Genomic DNA, 25,924 nt, shown 5'->3' with positions numbered 1-25,924 from the left:
TCAGGGAACCTTGCAAAGAGCAGGCCCGAAGTCCATGAGTGGCTGTGTGCGTGAGGCGCCTTTACACACGGCCTGCGAGTGTGATGGGTGTGGACCTTCACGATCACACACAAGCTACACGGACTCTGATTTCAACGAGTGCCCTTCAGTAACGTTCCCTGCCTTACCATTCCTGTGCTTGTTCTTATTGAATAGCTGCCTTCTGGATTTAGCCTTACTAACATATTGTGAATGAAAACCATTTTATTTTCCCTTTAGTTCTTTGAGCTAATAGCTGTTGTTAACATTGTTTTTGGCTATTAGCCGAGGTTCCTTAACCTGTTTGATTTCTAGACGTTAGAAGGAATGAAACACAGGAGATTGTGACGTTTCAGAAGAATGCCAAATAAAGACAGTAAAATCGATGAAAGTTGCTAAATGTTGTCACAGTATTAAGGAACATAAGGAAGTCTAATTATACAACTGCAAAAGATTGATTTGGGGCAGCTTTTATTTATGGATTTTTAGGGCTAGTCAGTAACTTAAGTCATTAAAGTCTCATACTTGGCAGGTTTTAAACTATCCTTTAAAGTTGAAAGGCTTTAATATCTTTAAAACTATGAAAAATTGATAAATGTGGTAATTCCGGGAAAGTTGCAGTATTCAAAAGACCCTCACTATGTCATAAAGCCTTTTTTTTGCAAGGGACCAAAAAAGCCTCAAATTCACGTAAAGCCAACAAGGGTTATTGACTGGCTTTCTCAAGTTGTCCTAGGCAGTGGCTCCCAAATGGAATGTTAAACGTGGCCTTGCTTGCTTTGAAATAACATAGACTACTGGGCTCCAGATCAGATCCAGGAATCACAACTCGTAGGGGAGAGGCCAGGTGAACTATTAAACGCATCCCGGGTGGTTTGTCCGGGAATCTGGGCAAATGCCGGTTGAGAAGGTGTATAGAACCTAGCTGATGGAATGCTATCGGGGATCTGTCTCTCGCTCTGCTTCCTTCTGGGTTGGTTCTAATCAGGTAGGATTACAAAGATGGTCACAAAACCTAGATGTATGTCTCAGCCTCACTGCAGTGAAAAGGAACACCTCGTCCACAATGGTTGCAGCAAAACTCAGGCTGTCTGCACATCCTTGAACCTGAGGGACACACGGCCCTGATAGGGACTCAGTAGCTGCCGGGTCAGATGAGGCCCGTCTGGGAGTGGGTAGGGGAGTGGCTCCCCAAAGGAAAACTTAGGTGCTGCAACCAGACGACGGGACAGACAAGTGAGCACAGCGGACGCCTCCTGGGCGCCTCCTCTGCTTGTTTAACAGCAGGTCAGCTCGTGATGGAAGCAGGAGTTGCCCTGGTCCCTAGAGGGACAAGTACAGCCGAGCACCTGTAAGGGAATTGATTGCAGTGCTTCCAAAGAACAAAGCCAAAACTCTGAAATCCAGGCTTCTTCCTTAAAAGAGAAACATGCACACCCGAGTTCTACTTCCGAAGGCCTTAGCATTAAAGACACTTCAGGTTCTCCCTTCTCGGTGCCTGGTCTGACCCATCCAACCTGGCGGTTCCTTAGGTGATGAAGCAGTTTGTTGGGGGTGGTTCCTCAAGTGCATCACGACGGGTAATCTGCCTAGTTTTTTCTGGGTACACGGGGTTTGTTTCCCCTCAAAACTCCAAAAATGTGCCCCTCATTGAAGCTTTCTGTTAGTTTTACATGCTGTTCCCTAGAGCTCATAGAAATCTTGTTTGAGGATTCTGGAATTTCTGTCGGGAAATAGTGTCTTTGTTCTCTCTGGGTTGAATAGAAAGTCTGTCTCAACATCAGTTTCAGCCTGATGCTATGATACGAATCTTCAGAAGTCTGTGCATTTTTAAGGTTTAATTCTTTCATGTAGCTATAATATTGTCATTCAGATACAATATTTCAAGGGCTGGGTCTAGGTCTGTTTGCATTCATCATTCCAACCCAATTAAATCGTTTAAAAATCCAGGGTGAAAAACAGAGAAATGCTAACATTGTGAAGTGATGAAGTCAGTGGAGAGTCCACGTGCGGCTGCTTTGTAGCAAGCTGGTGGCCCCCTGGGCTGCAGTGCCCCTGCCCAGGTCACGCTGCCCCTCCCAGCACCCTGTGCTGCCTGCAGCCAAAGTCCAGTGGGAGCTCCAGACCGCAGCCTCTGTCTGAGACCCCCCATCCTGCCTCCCGGCATTCCCGGTCTCTTGCTGGTTCTTCCTGGTCTCCCTAACTTCAGAATGTTGGAGTGCCTCCAGGCTCAGAAGTAGGATCTCTGAGAAGCAGTAAGAAAAGAGTTTCTTTCTACTCTTCCTCCCTCGGTAATTCCATTCAGTCTCCTAACTCATTTCTGTGAAACCGCTGCCAATTTACATCTCCAGGCCTGGCCTCCTACAGTCAGATGTCTCCGAGTGTCTGATTCAGTGGTTCTCAAACTCTTTGGTCGAGGAACTTCCTGACCCTCTTAAATTGCTGAGGACCCAGAGAGATTTTGTTTATTCGGGTTATATTTATTAATTGTATATTAGAAATTGTATTTTAAAAACGATACGGAAACCCACATTCCATTAACTGTTAGACTGATGCTGTCGTCATGTCATGAAGCCTCTAGAAACTACTGTACACTCGTGAGAGAATAAGAATGAAAAAGGCAGATGACCTCAGTGTTAACAAATTAGGTCCTGTGGTCCCCTACTCTGGTCCTAGCCCAGCCCAGACCCTCTGCCTTGGCAGGGAAGGTTCTTTTCCGTTAGGGTTCACACAGCCAAAAAGAAAACTGAAGCTGAGATCAGTGCAATGCAAGCTTTATTCAATGGCCAAGGAATGGAGAAGTGGGAAGTTAGTTCACAGGTCAACCTCTCACTCACGCTCATGTGGCGAGAGGGATTTGATTTTAAAGAATAAGGACAGTGCGGGGAGGAGCGAGGCTGATGCCGGGGAGGCATTCGCATTGTTCTTCGGGGGAAGGGGCGGGGTTTCCCTGAAACGGGATGCCACCCTTTCTCTGTCCTTTTTTGGTCGGCAACTTCCGGTCATGGCCGCTGGTAGGTGTGTCACTTAGTAGCTGACGTAGTAAAAACAGCGTAGATGAGACTCTGGGTCTGTTGAAGGTCAGATTCGTTGCCATCTTGGTTCTAGCTGGTTCTAGCTGGTTTTTGTTTTTCTCTTCATGTCGCTTAGTTCCTTTGTCTTGGGACCCTGTGACTTAAAGAGATATGTTAGTTCCTGTTCAAGGGAGGGGTTGGCAGGTTTTGAGCAAGAATCTGGTGTCAGCTCTGGCAACAGTAGGAAAATAGTTCTGACCATAGAACCCTGGAAGAGTCTCAGGGTACCCCAGGGGTCCCCAGGCCGCACTATGAGAACCTCTGGTTGAATAATTTAATATGCCTGGAACTGAACTGTGATTTCTCTCAGACCTGCTCCAGTTCAGTTAATTGGAACTGCATTTTTCCAGATGTTCAGACCAAAACCCTTGGCATCTTTCCTTGAGTCCTGTCTTTCTCGTGTCACACTTTGGGTTCCTCAGTAAATCTTATAAGCTCTGCCTTCAAAATGTCATGAATATCCAGCCACTGTTCCTGTCCCCTCTTCCAAGCCACCACTGTCTCTGAATTACTATCACAGCCTCCTAAAGTGGTCTTTTTGCAACAAAGTGATCAAGTCACACACCTGCTCGTCTTGCAGTGGGTTCCCATCTCAGGAAGACAGTCGTTGCGAGGGTGTGGCATTGTGCCGTCCTGCTCTTCACAGACCGCCCAGGTGCCCTCATCCTGCCCAAGGACCTTTGCTGGTGCTCCAGGCCCAGATTTCCACATGCTCCTTCAGGTCACCTAAGATGTCACCAGCAGAGGGACCACTTTCTAAATTTTTAGCATCCCACAGGCATAGAGACATAGCCTTTCTGCTCTCTCCAGCTTTGCTGGTATCAATAGTATATTACTTGTGCTTTTTATATTCTCCTCCCCCACTAGAATGCAAATGATTCTAGGAATCCAGGAGGGCAGTAATCTTTGTGTCTTGTTCACTGTTGTCTCAGAGTGTCTTCATCAATGTCTGGCACGTAACAGGTTCTCAAATATTTATTGAAAGGACAAATAACTAATGTAACCCTTAACTCAGTCAACCAGCCCTTGTACTTCTTATGCATGTTAATGTCAAGGGGCCCCTGTATACTCCACAGTGGTTCTCGTCCTGCGCTGTATGTTCTGGTCACCAGAGGGCTTTAAAAATTCCTAATGGCAAGCCCCCACCCAGTTCTCGTAAGTGAGACTCTTGGCTTGGGACTTGGACATAGGAACACTCAGAAATCTTAGCAACAGCTGGAATAATATTATACAAGGCAAAGAAGTGAAATCATCCATGTGGGCAACAAGGAACACTCAGAAATCTTAGCAACAGCTGGAATAATATTATACAAGGCAAAGAAGTGAAATCATCCATGTGGGTAACAACCAATCAGGCTTCCGAGAAACCTGGATCCTAAGTCACAGCTTCTGGCCACACCTCAGCACCAGACGTTCTGCTGTTGGATTGTTTTCTTCGTGGGTACCTGGAAAAGGAGGTCCTGCCCAGTCCATCGTTGCCCATGCTCCCCACCCACCTGACCCAAGTCCAGTGCAAGGGTCGATCAGGTGTGGCAGGAAGGAGCCCTTTGGAGGGGGTATGGCCTCAGCTGTGGTGTGGCAGGGCTGCCCTAGCACAGGCAAGCACTTGGCTCCTGGCCCTGCGGTGAGCGGAGATTGCACCTGCCCAGGAAGCAGCCAGCCCATAGAGGGTCGTTCCTGGGCTACGAGCCACCTGATTTAGGAGTTTGCGTGCTTTCACCCTTTCTGTGAGGGGTCAGCCTCTTCCCATCTGGCCTCAGGGGCCTGTGAGGTTGGGGGATAGGAGTAGTATGTATACCTCCTTTCTGGACAAGACAAGAATCTTTGAGCACTCTAATCCTGTTCCCTCTTATCCAACTTACATGCCATTGTTCTAAATCAACTTTATTGTAATTTACATGTACGTGAGTGCAACTTGATGAGCTTCTGACAAATGTATACACTCCAGTGTCTCTGCCACCCTCAAGATTTAGAAAAATGTCTGTTCCCTCCCACAGAAGGTTCCTTCTTGCTTCTTTGCAAACAGTCCTTCCCACCTTGACCCCAAGCAACAATGATCTGCCTTTGACCTACTCTAGTTTCATGTAAATGGAATCATACGGTATGTACTCCTTTGCATCTGACTTCTTTTGCTCAGAGTGCTTCAAAAATTTATCTGTTTTGTCTAATTGGTTTGTTTGCTTAAGCAGTATTCCATTGTAAGGTTGTATTTCACATTGTTTACTCACCATGGACAGATGGATATTTTGGATGTTTCCTATTTGGGGCTATTATAAACTCTAGAAAAATTCTGTTCAAGCCTTTGTATGGACATAGTTTTTATTTCTTTTGGGTAAATACATAGAAGTAGAATTGCTGGACCTATATGCTAAGTGTCTCTGACTTTATAATAAGCTGACAAGTGACTGGACCCTTTTCTATTCTCCCCTCCAGCGCTCGAGAGTTCCAGTGGTTCCACATCCTCGCCAGTCTCCGATGATGTCAGTCTTTTCATTTTAGTGGGTGTGTAATGTTATCTCATTTGGATTATTAATTGCATTTCCCTGCTGACTAATGATACTGAGCATTTTTTATGTGCATATTAACCATTCTTATAGCGTCTATGAAGTAGCTGCTCAGATCTTTTGCATACTATCTTTTAAATTGGTTGGTCTTATTGAATTGTAAAATTTCTTTGTGTATTCTGGGTAAAAGTCTTTTGTCAGGTATATGCACTATGAATGTTTCCTCTTTGTTTCTGGCTTCCTGTTTTGCTTTCTTAAGTATCAAAGAGAAGATATTTTTAAATTTGATGGAGTCCAGTTATCAGGGGTTTTTTCTCTTATAACTTGTGCTTTTTGTGTCCTGAATAAGACATCTTTCTAGCCAAATTTCTCCTGTGTTTTCTTCTAGAAGTTTTATAGTTTTAACATTTTCATTTAGGACTATGTTCTGAGTTAAATTTTGTGTATCATATGGGGTAAGAGTCAGTTTTCCCTCCTATGAATCCCCCTTCTTTCTGCAGAATTTCTAGAAAATACCATATTTCCCCCATTGATTGCTTTGGCACCTTTGTTGAAAATGAACTTACTATATATGTAAGCATCTATTTGTTCCATTGATTTATATATATCTTAATTTATATATAGCTATATTTTACATACAAACAACACTGCCTTGATTATTGTAGCTTTATAGTAAGTCTCAAAATTAGGCAACGTTAGTCTTTCCACCTTGTTCATCTTTTTCAAAATGGTTTTGACTATTCTAGGTCATTTGCATTTCTTTATAATTTTTTAATCAGTTTATCAATTTCTGGAATAAGCCTGCTGGAATCTTGACTGGCATTTCACTGAATCAGTAGATTTACCCGGAGGGAAATTGGCATTTAACAATACTGAATCTTCCAAGCCATTAACATTTTTTATATCTCTATTTAGGAGCTTTTTCATAGTCTTTAGGCAATGTTTTACATTTTTCAGTATATAAGTCTTGTATGTATTTTGTTAAGTTTGTCCCTAAGAATTTCATGTTTTTGATGCTACTATAACTGATTACATTTATTTCTTCCTTTATTTTGTATCAGTTATATATCTATATTTCAATTTCTGTCTAATTGTTCCCTGCTGGGAAGATTGATACAAAATATGCAATTTATACAAAAATACAATTGATTTTTGTATGTCGACCTTGTGCCCTGTCACCTTGCCAAATTCACTTATTAGTACTAACTGCGTTTTGTGGATATCCCTTAACATTTTCTGCATAAACAATGTCATCTGCAAATAAAGACTGTTTTACTTCTTCCTTTCAAAAGTGTATGACTTTTCTTTCCTTTTCTTTCCTTATTGCAAGGCTAGAAAACTCCAGTATAGTGTTGAATACAAGTAGTCAAATGGTCATCCTTGTGTTGTTTTTCTGTTTGACAGAAAGGGCAAGTGGTCAGTCTTTCATCATTATGTATGTTGACTGTTAACTTTACCAAGTTGAGGTAAATTCCTTTATTTTCCTGGTTTCCTGCACAGCTGTTGATTTTGTCCAGTGCTTTCCTTGCATTTATTGAAATGACTGGGTAGCTTTTCTCTTTTGTTCTGTTAATACAGTAAAACACCTTGATTTTCTTCAGCATTTTCAACCAACCTTCATTCCTGGGTTGAACCACAGTTAAATATAGTGTATCATCCTTATATATTGTTGGATTCAATCTGCTAAGGATTTTTTTTCTAATCTACATTCATGATGCTATTGGTCTGTAGTTTTCTTACAATGTCTTTGCCTAGTTTTGGTATCAGGATAATGCTGGCCTCATGAGTTTGGGCATTTTTCTTTCTTCTCTCTTCTCTGCAAGAATTTGTGTGCAGTGGGCCGTGTGTATTCCTTAAATGTTTCGTAGTGTTCACCGAAGCCAAGTCCAGCTCATTATCACTTTGGGCTTGCCTACATTTTCAGATTTTAGGAAATTTGTAAACGTGTTCAAAAGATTTAATCCTGGTTACTTTTACTGATTTTATTATTTTTTTTGGAGAGATTGTCATTAATTTCTTTTTACTGTGGTAAAGTATATGTAACATAAAGTTTACCATTTCAACCATTTTTAAGTGTGTAGTTGCATTAAGTACATTCACATTGTTGTGTAGACTTTCTTATACTGATATTTCTTAAACTGGAATATTTTTTAATTAAAGACATTCTATTTAATCTAGCATTTCAGCTTTTTTTTTTAACTTAAGATTTCCAGAATTGATTGATCTTGTGTAACGGAAACTTTGTCCCGTTTGACCCACATCTCCCCATTTCCCCCACCCTCAGCCCCTGGCAACCACCATCCTACCCTCTGCTTCTAAGTGTTTGTTTGACTGTTTTAAGTTCCACATATGAGTGAGATCACGCAGTATTTCTCTGTCATCAATTATTCAAACATAACCTTTTTTTGTAAATGCGTTAGGTGAAAACATAGTTCGATGTGAGTGACATTATGATAGCAGTTATTTTATATACTTGTATATAGTTTCATAAAGTTATGCATTTGAATTATATTTTCACCTTGCACATTGGTTTTACCTCTTAATGATAATAAACCCTATTATTTGGAGAATTTTAAAATAATTAAGGATTTCAGGAAAATGCTTTGTATTTGAAAAATTAAGCTGTGTTTTATTATATTTAGCTGGTGTAGCTCTTTATTCAGATCATTTGAATTCTGGAGTTGCCAAAGGGAGATGTTATGAATATGGTTTGAACTCACTCTCGACGTCTTTGTTGCACGTGAGTATTTCACAAGAAATACTCGGTGCGAATTACCTTTCTTTTGCCACTGAGTGGCTTGTCACCAACAATGCGAGGGTGACAGCACTTTGTAAATGACTCCCAAAACACAGGTCAGAATTATTTTAGAAAAAAAGTAGTGCCAGAAAAGGTAACGTTACAGAGTTTTTCTTGTACATATAGGAGAGAGGAACTCAGTTATGCTGCTATGATTTTTTTAAAAAGTGTTAAAAACAAACATACAGAATAAATGGCATTGTATAAAATAACAAATTTTATTTCTATAAAATATTTTACACTAGCTGTACACATGCACACACCCACACAGAACTTAACCACACATTGAGTAATTTCCTTTTAATAAATCTACCACATACTATTATATTACAATTTACAATATAGTTTTTGAAGACACAATGGGGAAAGCTTCATCATTCATTTATAAACCTTCCATAAATTACAAAAGAAAGGCAGTCTGAAAAGTATGTATAAAGAGTAAAAACAATTTACAAGTGGACACGAATTACAAAATAGTAACCATCAAATACATCTGCCGGCAACTTTGTAAATCTTTTTTTTTGTTGTTCAGGTGCCAATGGTGAAGATTGGTATGGAATCATTTTGAACAGACTTAAATTTAGTATGTTTCTGGTGTGGCTTATGCATTATGTGGATTGCTTTACGTGTATGCTGTTCACTGTTGATTATTTGTGTATGGCATTTTGACAAATAATGAAAGTAACGTAAATCCATATGCCACAAAATGTAACACTGAAAGCAATGAATGTTACCAGCTTTTTGGCAGGTTGGAGTAGTGGTACTTTACCGAAGTTACTTCCTCTCCTCTCTTTTAAATGATTTGAATAAGTAAACATTTCCTGTGTGTTGCCTGGCTTGCTTCGAAAGACAAAAAACCAGGATCTTATAATTGCACAGCCTGTGCAACTTGGTTTCAAACCACTGTGTCTGTGAGGGTGAAGGGCACTGAATGCACAACACATACAAAGTGTACACTGTAGTTTTTATTGGACAGTACAAATCATTGTGCATTTATAAGGCAGAACATCAAGGCGATTAAACTAGGAATTTCAAGACCAGAGTTAAAGTGAGAGTTATGCATCATGAGGCAAGCTTTTTTGAAAAGGGAGAGAGGTTGAAATCATTCCTTTAAGGGCAGATGACAAATGCACAAAGACTGGGACCCCAGGTAGGGAGTGAGCTACAAAGAGCTACTGGCCGCCCTGCGTGCTCGCGAGACAGCCCAGCTCCCGCCAGGGCCCGGGCAATAACAAGAGCGATGGGCGCGGAGGCCCGGCGGGAGCGCCAGCAGCCCTGTGTCCTGGCGCTGGGTTTAAAGGGGACGGTGGTGCAAAGAGCATTTCTCTACTGGTGTCAGGGGAGAAGATTGGTTTTTTAGGAAGTACTTGAGTCATGAAAGCCCTAGTTTGGAATTAAAGAAAATTACATAGATTTGGAAGTTGTCCGGAAGCACGTGAATCATTTCACTGCACCCAGCTTTTTCAGCAGTTTCTTGCCTTTGGAAAGCAGCCCCTTTTTCTTTCTCGAGGACATTTCCCTGCCTCTCCCGGGACTACCAGTACCCACAGATGACGTAGGTGACCCAGAATGGAGATGGGCTGTGGGAGATGGCACTCTCCTTGCTGTACCTGAACCCTCAGGAGGAACCTAGTAGGCACATTGGGACAGGTCGTTGAGTGCGTGAGCGCCGGCGGCATCCCTCCGCTCGCCGCGCGCCATCAGCAGCGCCGCGCTGCCCCGTTTCCCACCAGGCAGGGTAAGGGTGCTTCGTTTCTTCTCTGAAGGGTTGAAGTATCCCGTGAGAGGCACGCGGCCCTCCCACGGCATAGCTCAGAGAGGGGGTCTGAGGGCCCTCAGGGAGAGGGCCAGCGGTGTGGGGTTTTCGGTTTCTTTGTCTTCGGGGGAGGGGGTGGCCATTGCTTTGGCAAAGCAAAGCTGGGTAATCATCTACTTTGTAACTTAAGACCAGAAGCAGGAAGGAGGAGTCATTTTGAATTAGGGTGAGAGTAAGACTGGCCGAGTACCCATCAGGAATCTTAAAAGCAAAAGTTCTCATAAAGGGAATTTTGTATTTGAAAACTACTTGGGTATATGAAATCCTGACATTGTTGAGTACATTCCTGGGTTAGTATACTATAGAAATACTGGAGATGGCACACCGGTTGAAAGAAAAAAAATAAAAAATAAAAAATAAAATGAACCTTAATTTCAATCAAAGAAAGCTTAAAGGCCCTTATCGTACGCTTTCATTATTTCCAAGGTATTGAAGATGCGTTTTTGTCGATACAGAGCACATGGTAGGGTTTCCGTACACTTGAGTGCTTCCTGGTGCTTCACAGGAGCAGAACTGTATTCTAACGCGGGCATGACGCCGTGGGCTCACCCACGTTTACGGTCGCATGCATGCCTGCGGTTATAGAATATCACCTTTCCCCTCGCTCCCTTACCTCACCAGAGCCAACCTCTTTCTAATACGAGTATTCATTATCCATCAGGCAAATAAGAGCCCAGGGGCTTCAAGCTTCCTTGGATTTAAAATCAGGGTCTAATTCTAATGGAGAACACCTACTAAATCATCCCAAAGTACACCTGAAGATACCATCTATTCCATCTAATGCAATCATTTGAGCTGCATGTTTCGTTAAACTTGGTATTGCATTGGTATACCAACAAAGCAGTCTTCCAACCAAACGCCTGTGTGTTCAGGACACTTGCTTGTGCTTTGAGGAGAAGCACCAGCTCTCCCGTAAGGTAGAGGGATGGTCATTTAAGAAAAAGCCGTCTGCTATTCCAGCCAGCATGGGGAGAGTTCAGAGCCAACTCTAGATCACCTCGTGCTCACTACTCATCTGCTCGATCTTGAGTTGTGGTTTTTTTAGGTAAAATTTCCCGAGTAAACATTTATTAGGTTGTGCTTTTTCCAAGAGTGGCTAACAATGCAATATGCAGCTTTAATTATGAATAGACATTGGAACACTCTGTGTAAACAAACAATTAGCCAGTTAAGAAATATGTTCCCAATGTTGGCCTTCCAAATATTCTTAATGTAAATCGTAGGAAATGATTATCAAAGATGATTTATTTACTACAAATTCAGTTGCTTTACAACTGAGACCAATAACACTTTAGGTCCAGTGAGTTTTTGAGACATATTTCTTCTTTTTTTTAGCCCCCCCAGTGAAGCCTTAAGTCTACCGCATTGGTCCATTGCAGGTAGCTTAGGTTGCTATGTTTACAGGTATCTTCAGTTGCTCACTTACGTGAAGGCTACATTGCCTGATTAAGGGGTGAAATGCACACTCTTCTTCTGTTTCCAAGCAGATGAGCAAAGAAATAAAATATATATAAAAATATAATATATAAAAACTCGCAGTGATGAAATAAAATAAAAATGAGACACCAAACAAATGTAATCTGATAGTTATATATGGCTGAGAAGTTCTTTGACCTTTGTTCGGAAGATCTGTTAAAACCCTGACAGGGCAAATAACCGCTATTGCCCACCGACTCTAAGGACTACCCATCCCCTTTTCTCTCTTAAGCTGGACTGTGCGTCTGTGATGTAGGACGGGACGTTCCTTTGTGAGCAAAGCAGACTGATTAGATTGAAAGGGGCATTTTGGTGAAACAAGTAAACTTGACTGAGAATTAGGAATTTTTAGGCACAACCCCCATGGAAGGGCAGAGAAAAAATGCAGGGCATATGCTTTTCGGCCTAAGACATAAAAAGAGCAATGCAAAGACGGCAATAGACCATCTGTGGCAGAGTGGGACAGGGGTTAAAAATGCTGAACACACGTGCTTACCCTTTTCGTCTTCGAGCGCGTCGGCGTGTCCTGCGGGTAGTGGGACGGCGCGTCAGAAAGATAGACTTCTACATCATCAGGCACTTCTTCTAGGAAGTTGGAGGGTACGAGGCCTTTCTGCCCATTAAGCTCCCCCTAAAAACACAGGGATGAGAAAGAAGAACAACTGACTCTATTTTTCCGGAAACCCACTTCTTGCTTTAGGTAAAGGAATACAGCTCAGAGTAGCGAGTGTATTCTGGCTCAAAAGTGGCAGACAGAACCGGGACTCCAGCGTTTCCGGACTCCCCTGATCACGAGAGTGACCTCGGCCACGTGCTGGAAGTGCAGGGTCCCGGCGCCCACCCTGAGGTCTCGATCTGGCCCGCCTGGAGTGGAGCCGAGGATCTGTTTGGGCCAAGGGGCCTGGGTGGTTCTCGGGGTCAGGCACACTTAGGAACAGTCCTTGGGAGGATCTCACTTAGAGGTTCTCAGCCCTGGCCAGCCTCTGAGTCCCATGGGAACTTGTACAAATACCGTTGCTTGGGTGCACTGAGAGAGGGGAGCGGGGGCAGGACTGAGGGGGCCGGCCGGTTCCACCTGGTGTCTTTCGTCCTGTGCGTCGCTACAGCCTCATTGTAAGAATCCACCCAAGAGGGGAAGGTGAACGTGTTGGCACCTCCTCGAGGTGACTGCCTCAGGTTGGTATATATCCTTCCGGACTTTTCTGCGCAGTCACATGCCCATGCATGTAACACAGTTCCAACTGCCCACTGGACGTCAGTCCCGAGCAGTTCACAGCCCACCACGCCAACCCCCCAGTGCCAACTTGCCCCACAGAACCCAAAACCAAGTTCAGAACCGGCCCCAGACAACCTGGGAGTGTGTTTCTGTGTCCAGTAGGTCTAGGAGATGACAACTTGAAAGAGCCAGCCTACAACATCAAAATTAAGAACTGTGCATCCAAGAACGTGACCAACAGAGTGAAAAAGGAACCTACACAATGGGAGAAAATACTTGCAAGTCAGATATCTAGTAAGGGGTTATAAAGGATATATAAAGAACTTCTTACAACTTAACAAAATAAACAACCCAATTAAAAAGTGGGCGAAGGACTTGAATAGATAATTTCTCAAAAAAAAAAAAAAAAGACAAATGGCTAACTAGCACATACAAGATAATCAGCATCACTACTCATGAGGGAAGTGTAAATCAAAACCTCAAGATACCACCTCACATCCATTAGGATGGCTACTATAAAAATATTTTAACGTTGGTGTAGATATGGAGAAATTGGAACCCTTGTACACTTTTGGTGGGACTGTAAAACGGTACAGCCACTATGGAGGAAACAGTATGGTGGTTCCTCAAAAAATTAAAAATAGAATTACCATATGAAATGATCCAACAATTCCACTTCTGGGTATTTACCCAGAAGAAATGAAAGCATAATTTTGAAGAGAGAACTGTGCACCTATATTCATAGCAGCATTCTTCACAATAGCCAAAGAATGGAAGCAACCTCTCTGTGCATCAGCAGGTGAATGGATAAACAAAATGTGGTCCAGTGGAGTATTATTCAGCCTTAAGAAAGGAAGGATATTCTGACCTATGCTACAACAGAGACGAACCTTGAGGACATTATGCTAAGTGAAGGGTCATAAGCAGACATATACTGCATGATTCCACTTACATAGGTCCGGAGAGTAGTCAAGAGTCTAGAGACAGAAAGGAGAAGGGTGGGCGCCAGGGGGAGGGGACAGTGGGGGACCTGGTGTTTGATGGGGACAGAGTTAATTTTGCAAGATGAAAAGAGTTCTGGAGATGGGTGGTGGTGATGGCTGCACAACAATGTGAGTGTACTTAACGCTGTTGAACTGTACACTTATAAGTGATTAAGATGGTAAATTTTGTTATGTGTATTTGCTCACAATTAAAAATTAAAATTATTTTTTCTTAAAGAGGCAGGTCCAGGTACCTCCCATGTCTTCCTGTGCGGTAATCCCTCCTGAGCCCGACAGCCACGTGCCCACCACGTCGGCCACCAGCTCCTTCTGCCTTGACCTTGACGATCCCACCCTCCTGTTTACCTGTGGCCACTTCAACCCTTCTTCCTCAGGCTCCACTCTTAGCTTGTCTTTCTCCGTTGGTGTTACTTAGGCACTCTTTCTAGGACATCTTTGCTTTTTGCTGTGCATGTGTCCCTGGTGATTTCTTCCACGCCAGCGCTTGCAGACAACATGTATATGCAAAGGCGCTGGAACCTCTGTCCAGTCCAGACCTCTCAGTAGGTCCAACAGCCAGACTTTCCGTCCAGCACCAGAGGTAAGCGCCAGACAGAGTAGCTGGCTCGTGCTGGGGGCTACGTTCTATGAAAACGCACAGCTTTACACACACATCCCCATCAGCACCATGTTCACATCACAGGAGGCACCTGTGTGAACCAAGACCGACAGGGGCCGCGTGTTCAGGCTCCCGGGCTGAGCCCTGCCCTGGGCTCCCTGATACAGCGGTGGAGGGAACTGCCTGCACTCTTCATTGTTTTCTCTCTTCTCTTGAGCCTTCAGCACAGTTCTGCTAAATCACACGTCAGAAGTGCACACGACACGACTTCACTGTTGGCATCCACCGCCACGTACCCCTGCACGAGGCGTGGTCACTAGAATCGTGCGCCTGCGTGAGCCCCCCTCCGCGTTGGAGAGGCTCTGTAGCCTCAAGCTCAATAGTTTCTAAGCCGTGTTTTCCTCGCTACCGTGTCCTTATTTCTGTGTTCCCAAGGGCACCCATCGGCTGAGGCAGAATCTGCAGATCCTCCTGGAAGAGGTCACAACTACAGATCGGAGCCCTGGGTGGCCGTGAGCCTAGCTTTGTCACCGTCTCAGTGCAGGCCCTTGCCCCTCACCTGGGCCGTTCCATCGCTCGTCACCTGGCCTCTTGGGACTCCCACCTCCCTTAGACGGCCCACTTGCGAAACCCTTGACCATAACTCTCTCTAAGAGAAAACTTGACATCTCCCCCCCTTGCAGACCCTTCACAGTCTGATCTCTGCTCCTCTTCGAGCCTCATTTCTACCGCTTTCATGTTTGAGGCCAGATACGAACCGTGTGAAGACCTTACGTTCGAACAGAATTGGAATCCGCTGGGCTGAACGGTAGAAAACCTTACAGTCTATCCTGGCCTCTTTTTCTTCATGCCCAGTCAGCACGAGGCCCCATCACGCTTGCATAGTTCTCCTTTGCTTCCTTTAATACTTTAGAATGCTACTGTACGGCCTATTTCCTTCTGACCTATCAAAGTATATGATTTAAGAGTCTGGGTGTAGAAACACTGGGTAGTGCAAGCATCTGGCTAACACAGCATAAGGGTTAAAGTATTATGGGGCCCTGGGAGTCTCAGATGATTGGAGACAAAGCAGGGACTTTTAACTGGGGATGCTGTGAATTGTGGAGGGGAAGGCCCAGGTAGACAGCAGAGGCCCCTCTGTCTACACTCTGTTCATTATGGGATGTGGTGGAACTGAGGAGAGACTAGGAAGAGATCACAGGACTAGGTCCCATAAAACAGCTGAAAGTTAGCTCTCTTGAGAGCTTTTAAGATTGCACATGATGTCAGACAATGCAAGTGGGGTGAAATTTAAGATTGTTGGTATTAAGTTAGGTATCTGCGGTTCTTGTTTATCAAATAAGAAATAATAACTGCACTGGGCAGTCTACTCAGCAAATTTGACCAACAAAATAATACTAAAGCCATTTGGTGGGGAGAGAACTAAAACGTGTATATATCAATTTAGATCTGATTCCTACTATCATATAAAATTTGATAGGCTATTCAAGAAAATAAAGTAGATAAAACAATGTAGGAATGGGAACATGCAGATCATATTAGAAAAATATGTTTAAATTACCAGAAAATACTATGTCCAGTTTTGTCTATACATTTGAAAATCTAAATGAAAGGCATGGCTTTCTAAATATATATATAGTATTAAAAATTGACTCAATAAGAAGATAATTATTTAAGCAAGTGAAAACTTTTGTACAACTGCATCCTAAAAAGACACTGAACCTAAAAGATTTTTAGGCAGGTTGTAATAACCTTCATGTAATTGTAGGACCTAACTATGTCATGTAATCTGTTCGGAGCATGAAAAATATTGGAAGCTTACCAGTTCATTCATAATTCTAGCATAATCCTGATACCAAAATCCACAAAAAAAGATACTCCAATAAATATAAATCAATATAATTTCTGGAATATAAATATAACTTCTGAATAAAATGTTAGCAAATCAAATCCATTGCTTTAAAAATAATTGTAAAAAAAAATAGTTGTACACCATGGTCAATAATTTACTGACCAAAAAAAAAATAAGTTCAGCAAATGAAAAACAGGATGCTTAACATTATAAAGACGATCTATCTTTATTGATAATCTAGCTTAACACATAACAGTGTAAAGATTAGTGATATTCCTACTAAAATACAGACTGTCAGGGATCCCCCATCCCTGTCATTCAGAATTGCTTTCAATGATGCAGTAAGACAATAAAAAGAGATGACTGATAAATATTGAAGAAAAGACAAAATGTCATGATTTGGGGAACCCGAGAGAACCAACTGATGACAATGGATATAAATGCATTCAGAAACAAGATTTGTAGGGGAACATAAACACACATGCACATAAATAGGCACACAGTGCATACATATGCATGCACACAAACATGCACACACATACACACATGCACACACACATGCATACACACATACACGTGCACATAAACAGGCACACGATATATACACATACATGCACATGCACATAAATAGGCACACAGTACACACATATGCACACATACATGCACACATGCATACTCATGCACATAAACACACATGACATAAACAGGCACACAGTGCATACATATGCATGCACATACACACATGCACACACACATGCATACGCGCACACATACACGTGCACATAAATAGGCACACAGCACACACACGCACACATATACACACATGCACACATGTATACTCATGCACATAAACACACATGCACATAAATGGGCACACAGTACATACACATGCATGCACATAAACATGCACACATATATACACACATGCATATGCGCACACACATGCAATATACACGTGCACATACAATTCATGTACACATGCGTGTACACGTATATGCACACACACGTGTACGTTGCCTACATACACATATACTCACACAAACACGGTCATACATACACATATATGCACACACATTTCCAACATATTTTCTAAATAACCAGTAAAATATATACCAGAAAAAAATCATAATAGCAAGAACATAAGAAAGAACTTTAAAAGATATATAAAAGGATGTGTAAGAAGAAATTCATGAACCTTCTGACAGATGAAAGGGAAAACTTAAAAAATGTCAGACACACCATGTGTCCAAATCAAAAGACAATATTATGTCAAGTTCCCCCCAGTTTAACCTAAAAACTAAACGCACCTCTAAACAAAATACTATGGGTTTGGTGTAGGGCAGGCTCTTTACAATAACGGTTCCTCCCAAATGTGAAAATGAATTATAAAAATACAATAACTGAGATAGCGTCAAGTAGCACTGAAGTCCAGAAACACTCTAGGTAGGAATGCAGTTCATAGGAGAAAGATGGGATCTTTAACCAGTGGAGAAAGGACGGATTATTTAATAAGTGGTGTGGGGACATTAGTTTCTCTAATTAGAAATCAAAAATAAAGTTAAACACTTGAGATTACATGTGAAAATGAAGCTATAAAAGTGAAGAACCAAAATAAGATAATTTCTATCAATCACCCTGAAGAACTTTTAAAGCATGACTCCCAAGGGCAGAAAAAACTGACTACAGACAAATTTAAAACTTCTGCTTCATAAAAGAAAAACAAAGCAACAAAACCACACACACAAAAGCGGAAAAGTTAAAAAGCAGATAATGACCTAGAAAAAGAACTATTTGCAACATACGGGACAAAGTATTGAGACAGGCTGGGACCTGGGACCTGGGACCCTTTGCTGCAGTGCTTGTACCTGGACAGATGTCATCTCCTCAAGCAACAAAATACAAAGAAACTATAAGGGACTAAAAATAACCGCATGCATGCACAGTTGGGGCAAATTATGGACAACAAGATACAAAAAGACCGAAAAAAAACCCAACTGCCACTTCTGAAGAGCCAGGAGCAAAAGCAGGGGGTCGGGGGCAAAAGCAGGGCACTGCGCATGCCCCCTGCACGCAACACCACCAAAGGGGCGGGCAGAGCACCTAAGCCACGCCTCCAGCCCGACCCCCCAGCACACCCCTACCCTCACCCCATATAAGGAACCAGCTGGCACCCCCTCAGGGAGCTAGCAAGCAAGGGAACCTCATGCTTGTTTTCGCTCCGCCTGCAGCAGCAGGGGCCCAACAAAGCCTTGCCTGAATTTCTTGTCTGGTCTCTGATCAATATCTATTGATTAAGGAGGCCAAGAGCCCTGGTCGGTAACAGTATGAATAGTACTCACTGAAAACTATACTCTTAAAACTCAGAAACTGCGCAGAGGAGAGAGCTTTGAAAGGCCACGTGTGCCTGAGTTTGTAAAATCCCTTTGACCCCAAGAGAAACCTGCCATATCAGTACTTGAGAGTTTCTCAGCTACTTTGATTTTTTAGAAAAAGAAAAGAAAAAGGAGGAAGTTTGGACTCTGATGCAAGATGGTGACCCCACTCCAAGGCAGGGGACAGCGGTGGGTGTCTGGCCGGGCAGGGGCCGCTAAGATGACCACCTTCTCTTCCTCGGGGATTATCGGGAGACCGGCTCCTCCACGGGAAAGGGAATGAGAAGGAAGGAGGCTGGCACCGGGGTAGAGCCAGGACTGCCCCCCAGAGGCTGGGTCCACGGGGCTGCGAGAAGGAGGTCAGGGAGGAGGCCAAAACGCTGTTGCTTTTAATTAATTAATTATGCTTCTTTGTATTTCTTCCTTTTCCTATTTGAAAATGTATTTATTACCTACGCAGTAAGTAATCCAGAACATTAAACTGTTTGGTAAAGGTTTGGATGAAGGAAATTTTAAATGTAAACATGTGAATACCCTTCCTTTGCTGACAGCTTGTATACATCGAAAACACCTCCGTTAGAAAAGAAGGAACTGTGAAGATCACACGATTGCCGTCCTATAGTATATGTCCTCAGGGAGGAAGACAAGCAAATTAGCCAACCTGTCAGCAAGCCATACAAAGTTCATACATAATTTCAGGGGAAAGAACAGGCAAGCAAAAAAAAAAAAAAAAAAAAAATATATATATATATATATATATATATATATATATATATATATTTGATGCTTCAAAACTTACATAATAAAATCCATCTTCATCAATTTCACCAAAAACAGTAATAATATCTCCAGTGCAAAATGTAAGTTCAGCCTGTAGAGGGAGAACATAAAGTTAATAGTGTTCTCCTGGAGACAGAAGTTGCTTTTTTTTAAAAAAAAGTTCTTCATGATTTCTGGTATGATTTCTCTTTTTTTCTTATTATTTTGGTATGAACCTATTCTTTCAGTCAAATAAGGAGGAAAGGTATAAATCTGATGAATGCCTCTGTCCCTAGCCTCTTAGAAAGGAAGGATATGTCACGATGACTCCAGGCTGCAAGAAAAGGGCTACCAGGCTCTGATTCTCGGCCAGAATTCAAGGTCATCTCCACGTTCTGCTGGTGGCACGTCTTTAGAACCAGTCAAACAGTTAACTTAAAAAACCCGGAGCCTCAAGGAGATGTTCTCTGCAGTGTAGGGACCATTGCACAAACAGCCTTTCACTGAGTGTAAAAAAAAATCTGTAATTAAATGTCTATTTATTAAGTGTCTACTCTATGCCAGGCTCCAGGCTACAGGTGGGTGCATAGAATCCAGCAGAGGATACCAGAAAAAATTGCATTTTTATCTCTAGACATGAAAAGAGGGACTAAAGTTCATACCTAAGAGCCATCAGGCATCACATACACATCAAGCCTGTACAGAAATTTGAATATACCTGAGCTCTGAATCTGAACCACAAGCTGGTCGCCCGTCAGATGTAACAGAAATACTGAGGACCAGGGATTGGTACACATCTTGTCATCTAAGAAAGCAGCTCCACAGGGTGAAAACCTAATCTTTCATTCCTGAAGGCAAATCCTTTTCAGTTTTCACAATGTTCCTAGGACACCAAACCTATATGCACAGAGAACATCCATCCTTTCTTCTCTATTTTCCTTGAATGTGTGTGTGGTGGTCATGAGGGTCAGGGACCACATGCAGGGGGCTTTGCTTTCTCTCTCCAGGACGACCCATCACCACCAGGTGTGGGTCACAGGGCTTGCCCGGCGCTGGTCCAGGGAAACCCTATGGCAGTGGCTGCCATGTCCTGAGCGTGTCACCAGGCTCACGACCTCTCTCCTGCCTGCCTGGGTCCCTAGTTACTGGTCGGGTAGCCCTTCCCTCGGACGGTTCCAGAGAAGGGAGGGAGGGAGCGGTGTTGTCGGCAGAGGTACGGGGTGCTTGGCCGGTACCTCGACATCGATGTTGGGCGAACTCTCCCTCGGGTCGTAGTCGTACAGGGCCACCATCCTCCGCGTCGCCACCGAGCGCTGCCGGCTGCTTCTTCTGTTTCTCTCTGTTCACATCACAAGGAGAAGAAGAAAGCCACCATGAAGTGACTTCAGAGCCGGTGGCGTCCCCTCTCCCTTGACACTGGGTGAGTGGAGCCGGGTCACAGATGGCCAGTGTGGCCGAGACGACTGCTGGGCACTAGTGCCAGCAAAGTCAGGGCAGCTCCCACCCCTTTCTCCAGCACATCCGTGAACAAGGGAGACTTAGACTGGTTCTCTGCCACAGTCAATCTAAACCGTTTGGGGCGGCACCGGGTGGGTGTGGCATGGGCAGGACCACTGGGCCATCTGGAGGTTGGCACCTAGCTCGAAGGAAGCCCCGCAAACGCCGGGTCAAAACTGCTGCCCGTGGAGCTGCCGTGAAGCCACAGAATCAAGTTATTCTCGCTCAGACCAGAGGCACAGCCACCGGCCTGGCATCAAGAGAAGCCCGAGTCCATAGAAAGCGGTGCCCTCTCTACCCATCTCAGGGGTCCCTCCCGCCGCTTTCTCCTCTACTGCCCTGCCACTGTGCTTTTAACAGCTGTCCCTGAAACGACGCCACCTGTGGAGAAGGCTCTGGGGAGGTCCCCTCCCGTTGCCTGGCTGTGATCTGCCATAGACGGAGCCCCAGGGCACTATCCCAGCACACGCGGCAGCACAAGCTGGGAGGGAAGAGGAAAACCCCATGCAGAACAGAGGTGAAAACTCTGAAAACAGCCGTTTATAAGAAGGGTCAATGAAAAACGGTGGGATCTGGCCCAAATCGTCAAACTCCCTGGGCAAACAGCTGTTGCTGGATTTCTAAATGATATTTCTCCTGGAGAAAGCCGGCATTGAAGCATTTCTTCTAAACACAGCTGCTTTTCACCTCCAATCAATTTTTGGAATTCAAAACATAGAAATGAAAACTCTCAAAGGCAGGTGTTTTGAAAGCAACTAACGTTAGTTACGCGGCTTTGCAGTGGTTTGCGGCAGGTATAGGGCCCGCAGTGGATGTGCAAAATTCAACCCTCAGCTCCTGGTCAAGAATCACTGCTTTCATTTAAAATAAGCAAGCACACCCTTGCAGGACCTGCAGGACCTATGCTTCCTTGAAGCAAAGTATAGTGGTAACCAGAGGTTAATTACAGTGCTGTTAAACATTGCTAATTTCACAGGGGATGTTTTCTGCAGGGATGAACTTCTGAAACGGGCAATAACAATACACATGTTCTGTACTGAGGTGTGGTTTACATACAATACTATTCACTCTTTCTAGTGCTCAATTCAGCAAGTTTTGATAAGCTCATGAGGTCTTATAACCACCACAGCCGTCAAGATATTGAAGCTCCGTCACCCCCCAAAATTCCTTTATGCCGCCTTGTTGTCACCTCCAGCCTGGGTAACCACTGGCCTGTTTTCTGTCCCAATAGTTTTGCCTTTTTCAGAATATCGTTTAAATGGCATCACACAGATGTAGCTTTTGGGGACTGGCTTCTTTCCTTTGGACAATGCATCTGAGATCCATTCATGCTACTGCACGGATCAATAGTTTGTTCTACTTTTATCGGTGAGTAGTATCCCATTGTATGGACGCACCACAGTTATTTTATCCATTTACCAGCTGGAAGACATTTGAGTTGTTTCCCCTTATCAGTGATTATTAGTCAAACCACCATAAATACTCATGTACAGCCTTTTGTGTGAACGTGTTTTCATGCCTCTTGGGTAAGTATACAGGAGTGGATAGGATTGGATTGTAAGTGTAGGTTTAACTTTAGAGGAACCCATACCTGTTTTGCAAAGTGGTTGTACCATCTTACACTCCAGTGAAACTGAGCAGAACCCTACAGGGCCTTCCTGGGGACAGACCCCACCCCCTGCCACACGGTGTCCCCTGCCTCTTGTTTGTAGAAAAGCTTTAGCCTCCTAGGCCTTCCCTGAGTTCCAAAGAGCAGATTTAATCAGAGACGTGAGAAAATGTGGAAACAAGGGAAAAAGGTCAAGCAACACAAAATAACAATAGTTTAGCTAGAAAACAATGTCAAGGATCCTTAGTTCCTCCTCAAGGGCTATAGGTACTATTCTGAGAGCTGTTTTACAGATACTAAAACCTCCACCAGGTGGAAGTAGTTAACTGCCGACCACCAGCATGTAGACCCCAGACCGATTGGAACCAGAAGATTGATGATGTTGATTCCCAATTATCTCACCACCAACCAATCAGAAGAAGGTCCACGAGCTGACCGGGCACCCTGCAGCCCCCTCCCTCACCTTGCTTTAGAGACCCTTCCCTGAAAGCCATTGGGAGTTTGGTTCATTTGAGCATGAGCTGCCTGTTCCCCTCGCTTGGCACCTGCAATAAATGCTGTACTTTCCTTCACCACAACCTGATGTCAATAAATTGTCTTTGCTGCATATCAGGTGAGTGGACCCAAGTCTGGTTCAGTAACACCGCAAGCAAACGAGAGTTCCAGTTGCTCCACACTTGCCCATACTTGGTATGAGCAGTCTTTTTCATTTTAGCCATTCTAGTGGGTGTGTGTTGGTTTCTCATCATGGCTTTATTCACTAATGATGTTAAGCATTTTTCCATATGTTTATTTACCATCCATATATCTTCTTTGGTAAGGGATCTCTTCAAATCTTTTGTCAACATTTTTATTGGGCTATTTTTTTATTTGTTAATTGATGGTTTTATTTAATTTTTATGATAAAAAATTTTTTAAAATTTTTATTGGAGTATAGTTCATTTACAATGTTGCATTATTTTCATGTGTACAGCAAAGTGAATCAGTTAGACATATACACATATCCACTCTTTTTTTTTTTTTTTTTTAGATTCTTTTCCCATATAGGCCATTACAGACTATTGAGTAGAGTTCCCTGTGCTATACAGCAGGTTCTTATTAGTTATCTATTTTATATACAGTAGTGTGTATATGTCAATCCCAATCTCCCAATTTATCCCTCTCTCCCCATCCCCTGGTGACCAGAAGTTTGTTTTCTACATCCGTGACTCAACTTCTGTTTATTGGGTTTTTTTTTAATTGTCAAGTTTTGAAAGTTTTTTCTGTATTCTAAATATAAATCCCTTTCTGCTGAGTTACTTGCAGATCTTTTCTGCCAGCTTGTGGCTTCTCTTTTCATCCTCTTAATGGTGTCTTTCTACGCTGAGAAGTATTTGATTTTGATGACGTCTAACACAATTTTTAAAATATATCAAAGAAATTGTTGCCTGATCATCACAGTTTTTCTCCTATGTTTTCTTCTAGAAGTTTTATAGTCTTTGTTTTTATATTTAAGACGGTGTTCCATCTTGAGTTAAGTTTTTTAATATGGTGAGACTATGGCTTGAGATTGATTTTTGGCCTGTGTATGTCCAATAATTGCAGCACCTATTATTGAATAGACTATCCTTTCTCCATTGAACTGCATTTTTACCTTTGTTGAAAATCAACTGACTGTGTATGTGTTGATCTGTTTCTGGGCTCCATTCTGTTCTGTTGATCTGTGTGTCTGCCTTTCTCCAATACCACATGGTCTTGATCAGTTTGCCTTTATAGTGAGTCTTAAAATCAAGTTACGTGAGTCTTCCACTTCTGTTCTTCTAAAAAATTGTTTTAGCGATTTTAGTTCCTTTGACTTTTCATATGCATGAAAGATTTAGCTTATGGATTCTACATAAACCTTTGTGCAGACCTTCATTGCAGTTGTGATGAAATCTATAGGTCAGTTTGGGGATATTTGACATCTTAATATCTTAGCAATATTAAGTCTATGAGCATTCTATCTCTATTTACTCAGGGATTCTTTGATTTCTTTCATCAGTGTTTTATGGTTTTCAGCATACAGATCCTGCACGTATTTTGTTAGATTTAACCGTAAGTATTTCACATCTGCATTGTGTTACTGTTAAGTGGTATTACTTTTTAAATTTAAATCTCAAATTTTTCATTGCTAACCTATGGAAATACCATTGCTTTTGTATCCATTGGCCTTGCTAATCTCACTTGTGAGTTCTAGGAGCTTTATTTATCAATATGTGAGATTTTTAAAGTAAATTTTCATGTCACCTTTTCATTCTGTGTACCGCTGCTTCCTGGCTCTCCCCTTACCGCACGCTCTGAGTGATGCTGGAAAGAAGAGGTGAGGGCAGACATTGCAGCCTTACTCCCAGTCTTGGGAGGAAAGTATTCGGTCTTTCACCATGAAGAAGGCTATTTCCCAATAATAGAAGGGCAAGTAGATATCTCAGCTTGGTTCCCTCAACTAGTCACATTTAGAAAACTAGAATGGAATAAAAAGACATTTAACCTAATTGATCACGTAAATCAAGTTTCTGGTCTTTAGCAGATCACTCCTGGGCTCCCTGGGTCCGTGGTGCACAGAGCCCGTTCCCTCTATGAACACTCACTGTTCACTTCAGGAAAGAAGACAGCAATGCAAGGGAGTGGATGGTGTGAGGGGCTCAGAGAACCGCAGTCTCATGGATTTAATCTGGGCAGTTTAATCATATGAAACCTCGACTCTTCGACGTGGATCGTAACTTGAGACCATGAGCTCATTAATACCAAAAAGTCTGAGGCATTTTATTTGATTTTGTGTTTATCCTTAAAACCATGCATATTCCTTAGCCACTGAATTTTGTCTTCGGAGTGTCATTTAGAAGTGAATCTAATGTTTTGAAGTATTAAAACTTTAAATATGAATGACATAAAACAGGTATTTCTGTCTACAGCTATTTAGAAAAAGTAGAGGCCTTTTGAATGAGTAGATTTTCCTTGCACATGGGAAAAATTAAAGATCGTAAATGTAATGTTGCTGAAAACAGTTTTGCTGTTGGCTGGCTCACTGGTGCTGCAGAGTGGTTCAAGATAAACGAAGGCATTTGGTATCCAAATTAAAGGGTAAAACTCTTTTATGCCTTTTGGATAAGCAAAATTCACTGGAAGAATGGAAGGCATAACACTACCCCATCATCCTTTGAAATTTATCACAGATAGGCAATGTTCAAAGTATATTAGCAGTATCTTAGTCCATTCAGGCTGATATAACAAAGTGCCACAGACTGGGTGGCTTAGACAACAAATATCTATTTCTCACAGTCCTGGAGGCTGGGGGTCCAAGACCAAGGTGCTGG

At 42.8% G+C, this 25,924-nt stretch overlaps 2 protein-coding genes across 2 annotated transcripts in view; one reads left to right on the top strand and one right to left on the bottom strand.

The window, feature by feature from the left end:
- Positions 1–6,217, top strand: part of PIWIL1 (piwi like RNA-mediated gene silencing 1) — a 34,774-nt gene extending 28,557 nt beyond the window's left edge. Inside the window, exon 21 of the mRNA XM_036823585.1 lies at positions 5,526–6,217. The gene's annotated coding sequence lies outside the window, so the exon portion shown is untranslated. The remainder of the gene's footprint in view (positions 1–5,525) is intronic.
- A 5,018-nt stretch (positions 6,218–11,235) lies between these two features.
- Positions 11,236–25,924, bottom strand: part of RIMBP2 (RIMS binding protein 2) — a 104,460-nt gene continuing 89,771 nt past the window's right edge. The window contains exons 15-18 of the mRNA XM_036823586.1: positions 20,722–20,825; positions 19,527–19,598; positions 12,182–12,316; positions 11,236–11,682 (exon numbers count right to left, since the gene is read on the bottom strand). Coding sequence (XP_036679481.1) covers positions 11,656–11,682; positions 12,182–12,316; positions 19,527–19,598; positions 20,722–20,825 — 338 coding nt within the window. The 3' untranslated portion in view covers positions 11,236–11,655. The remainder of the gene's footprint in view (positions 11,683–12,181; positions 12,317–19,526; positions 19,599–20,721; positions 20,826–25,924) is intronic.

Source organism: Balaenoptera musculus, chromosome 14 (assembly GCF_009873245.2).
Source record: "Balaenoptera musculus isolate JJ_BM4_2016_0621 chromosome 14, mBalMus1.pri.v3, whole genome shotgun sequence".
Lineage (NCBI taxonomy): Eukaryota > Metazoa > Chordata > Mammalia > Artiodactyla > Balaenopteridae > Balaenoptera > Balaenoptera musculus.
The sequence above is the reverse complement of the archived record's forward strand: the minus strand, read 5'-3'. Positions and strand labels throughout refer to the sequence as shown.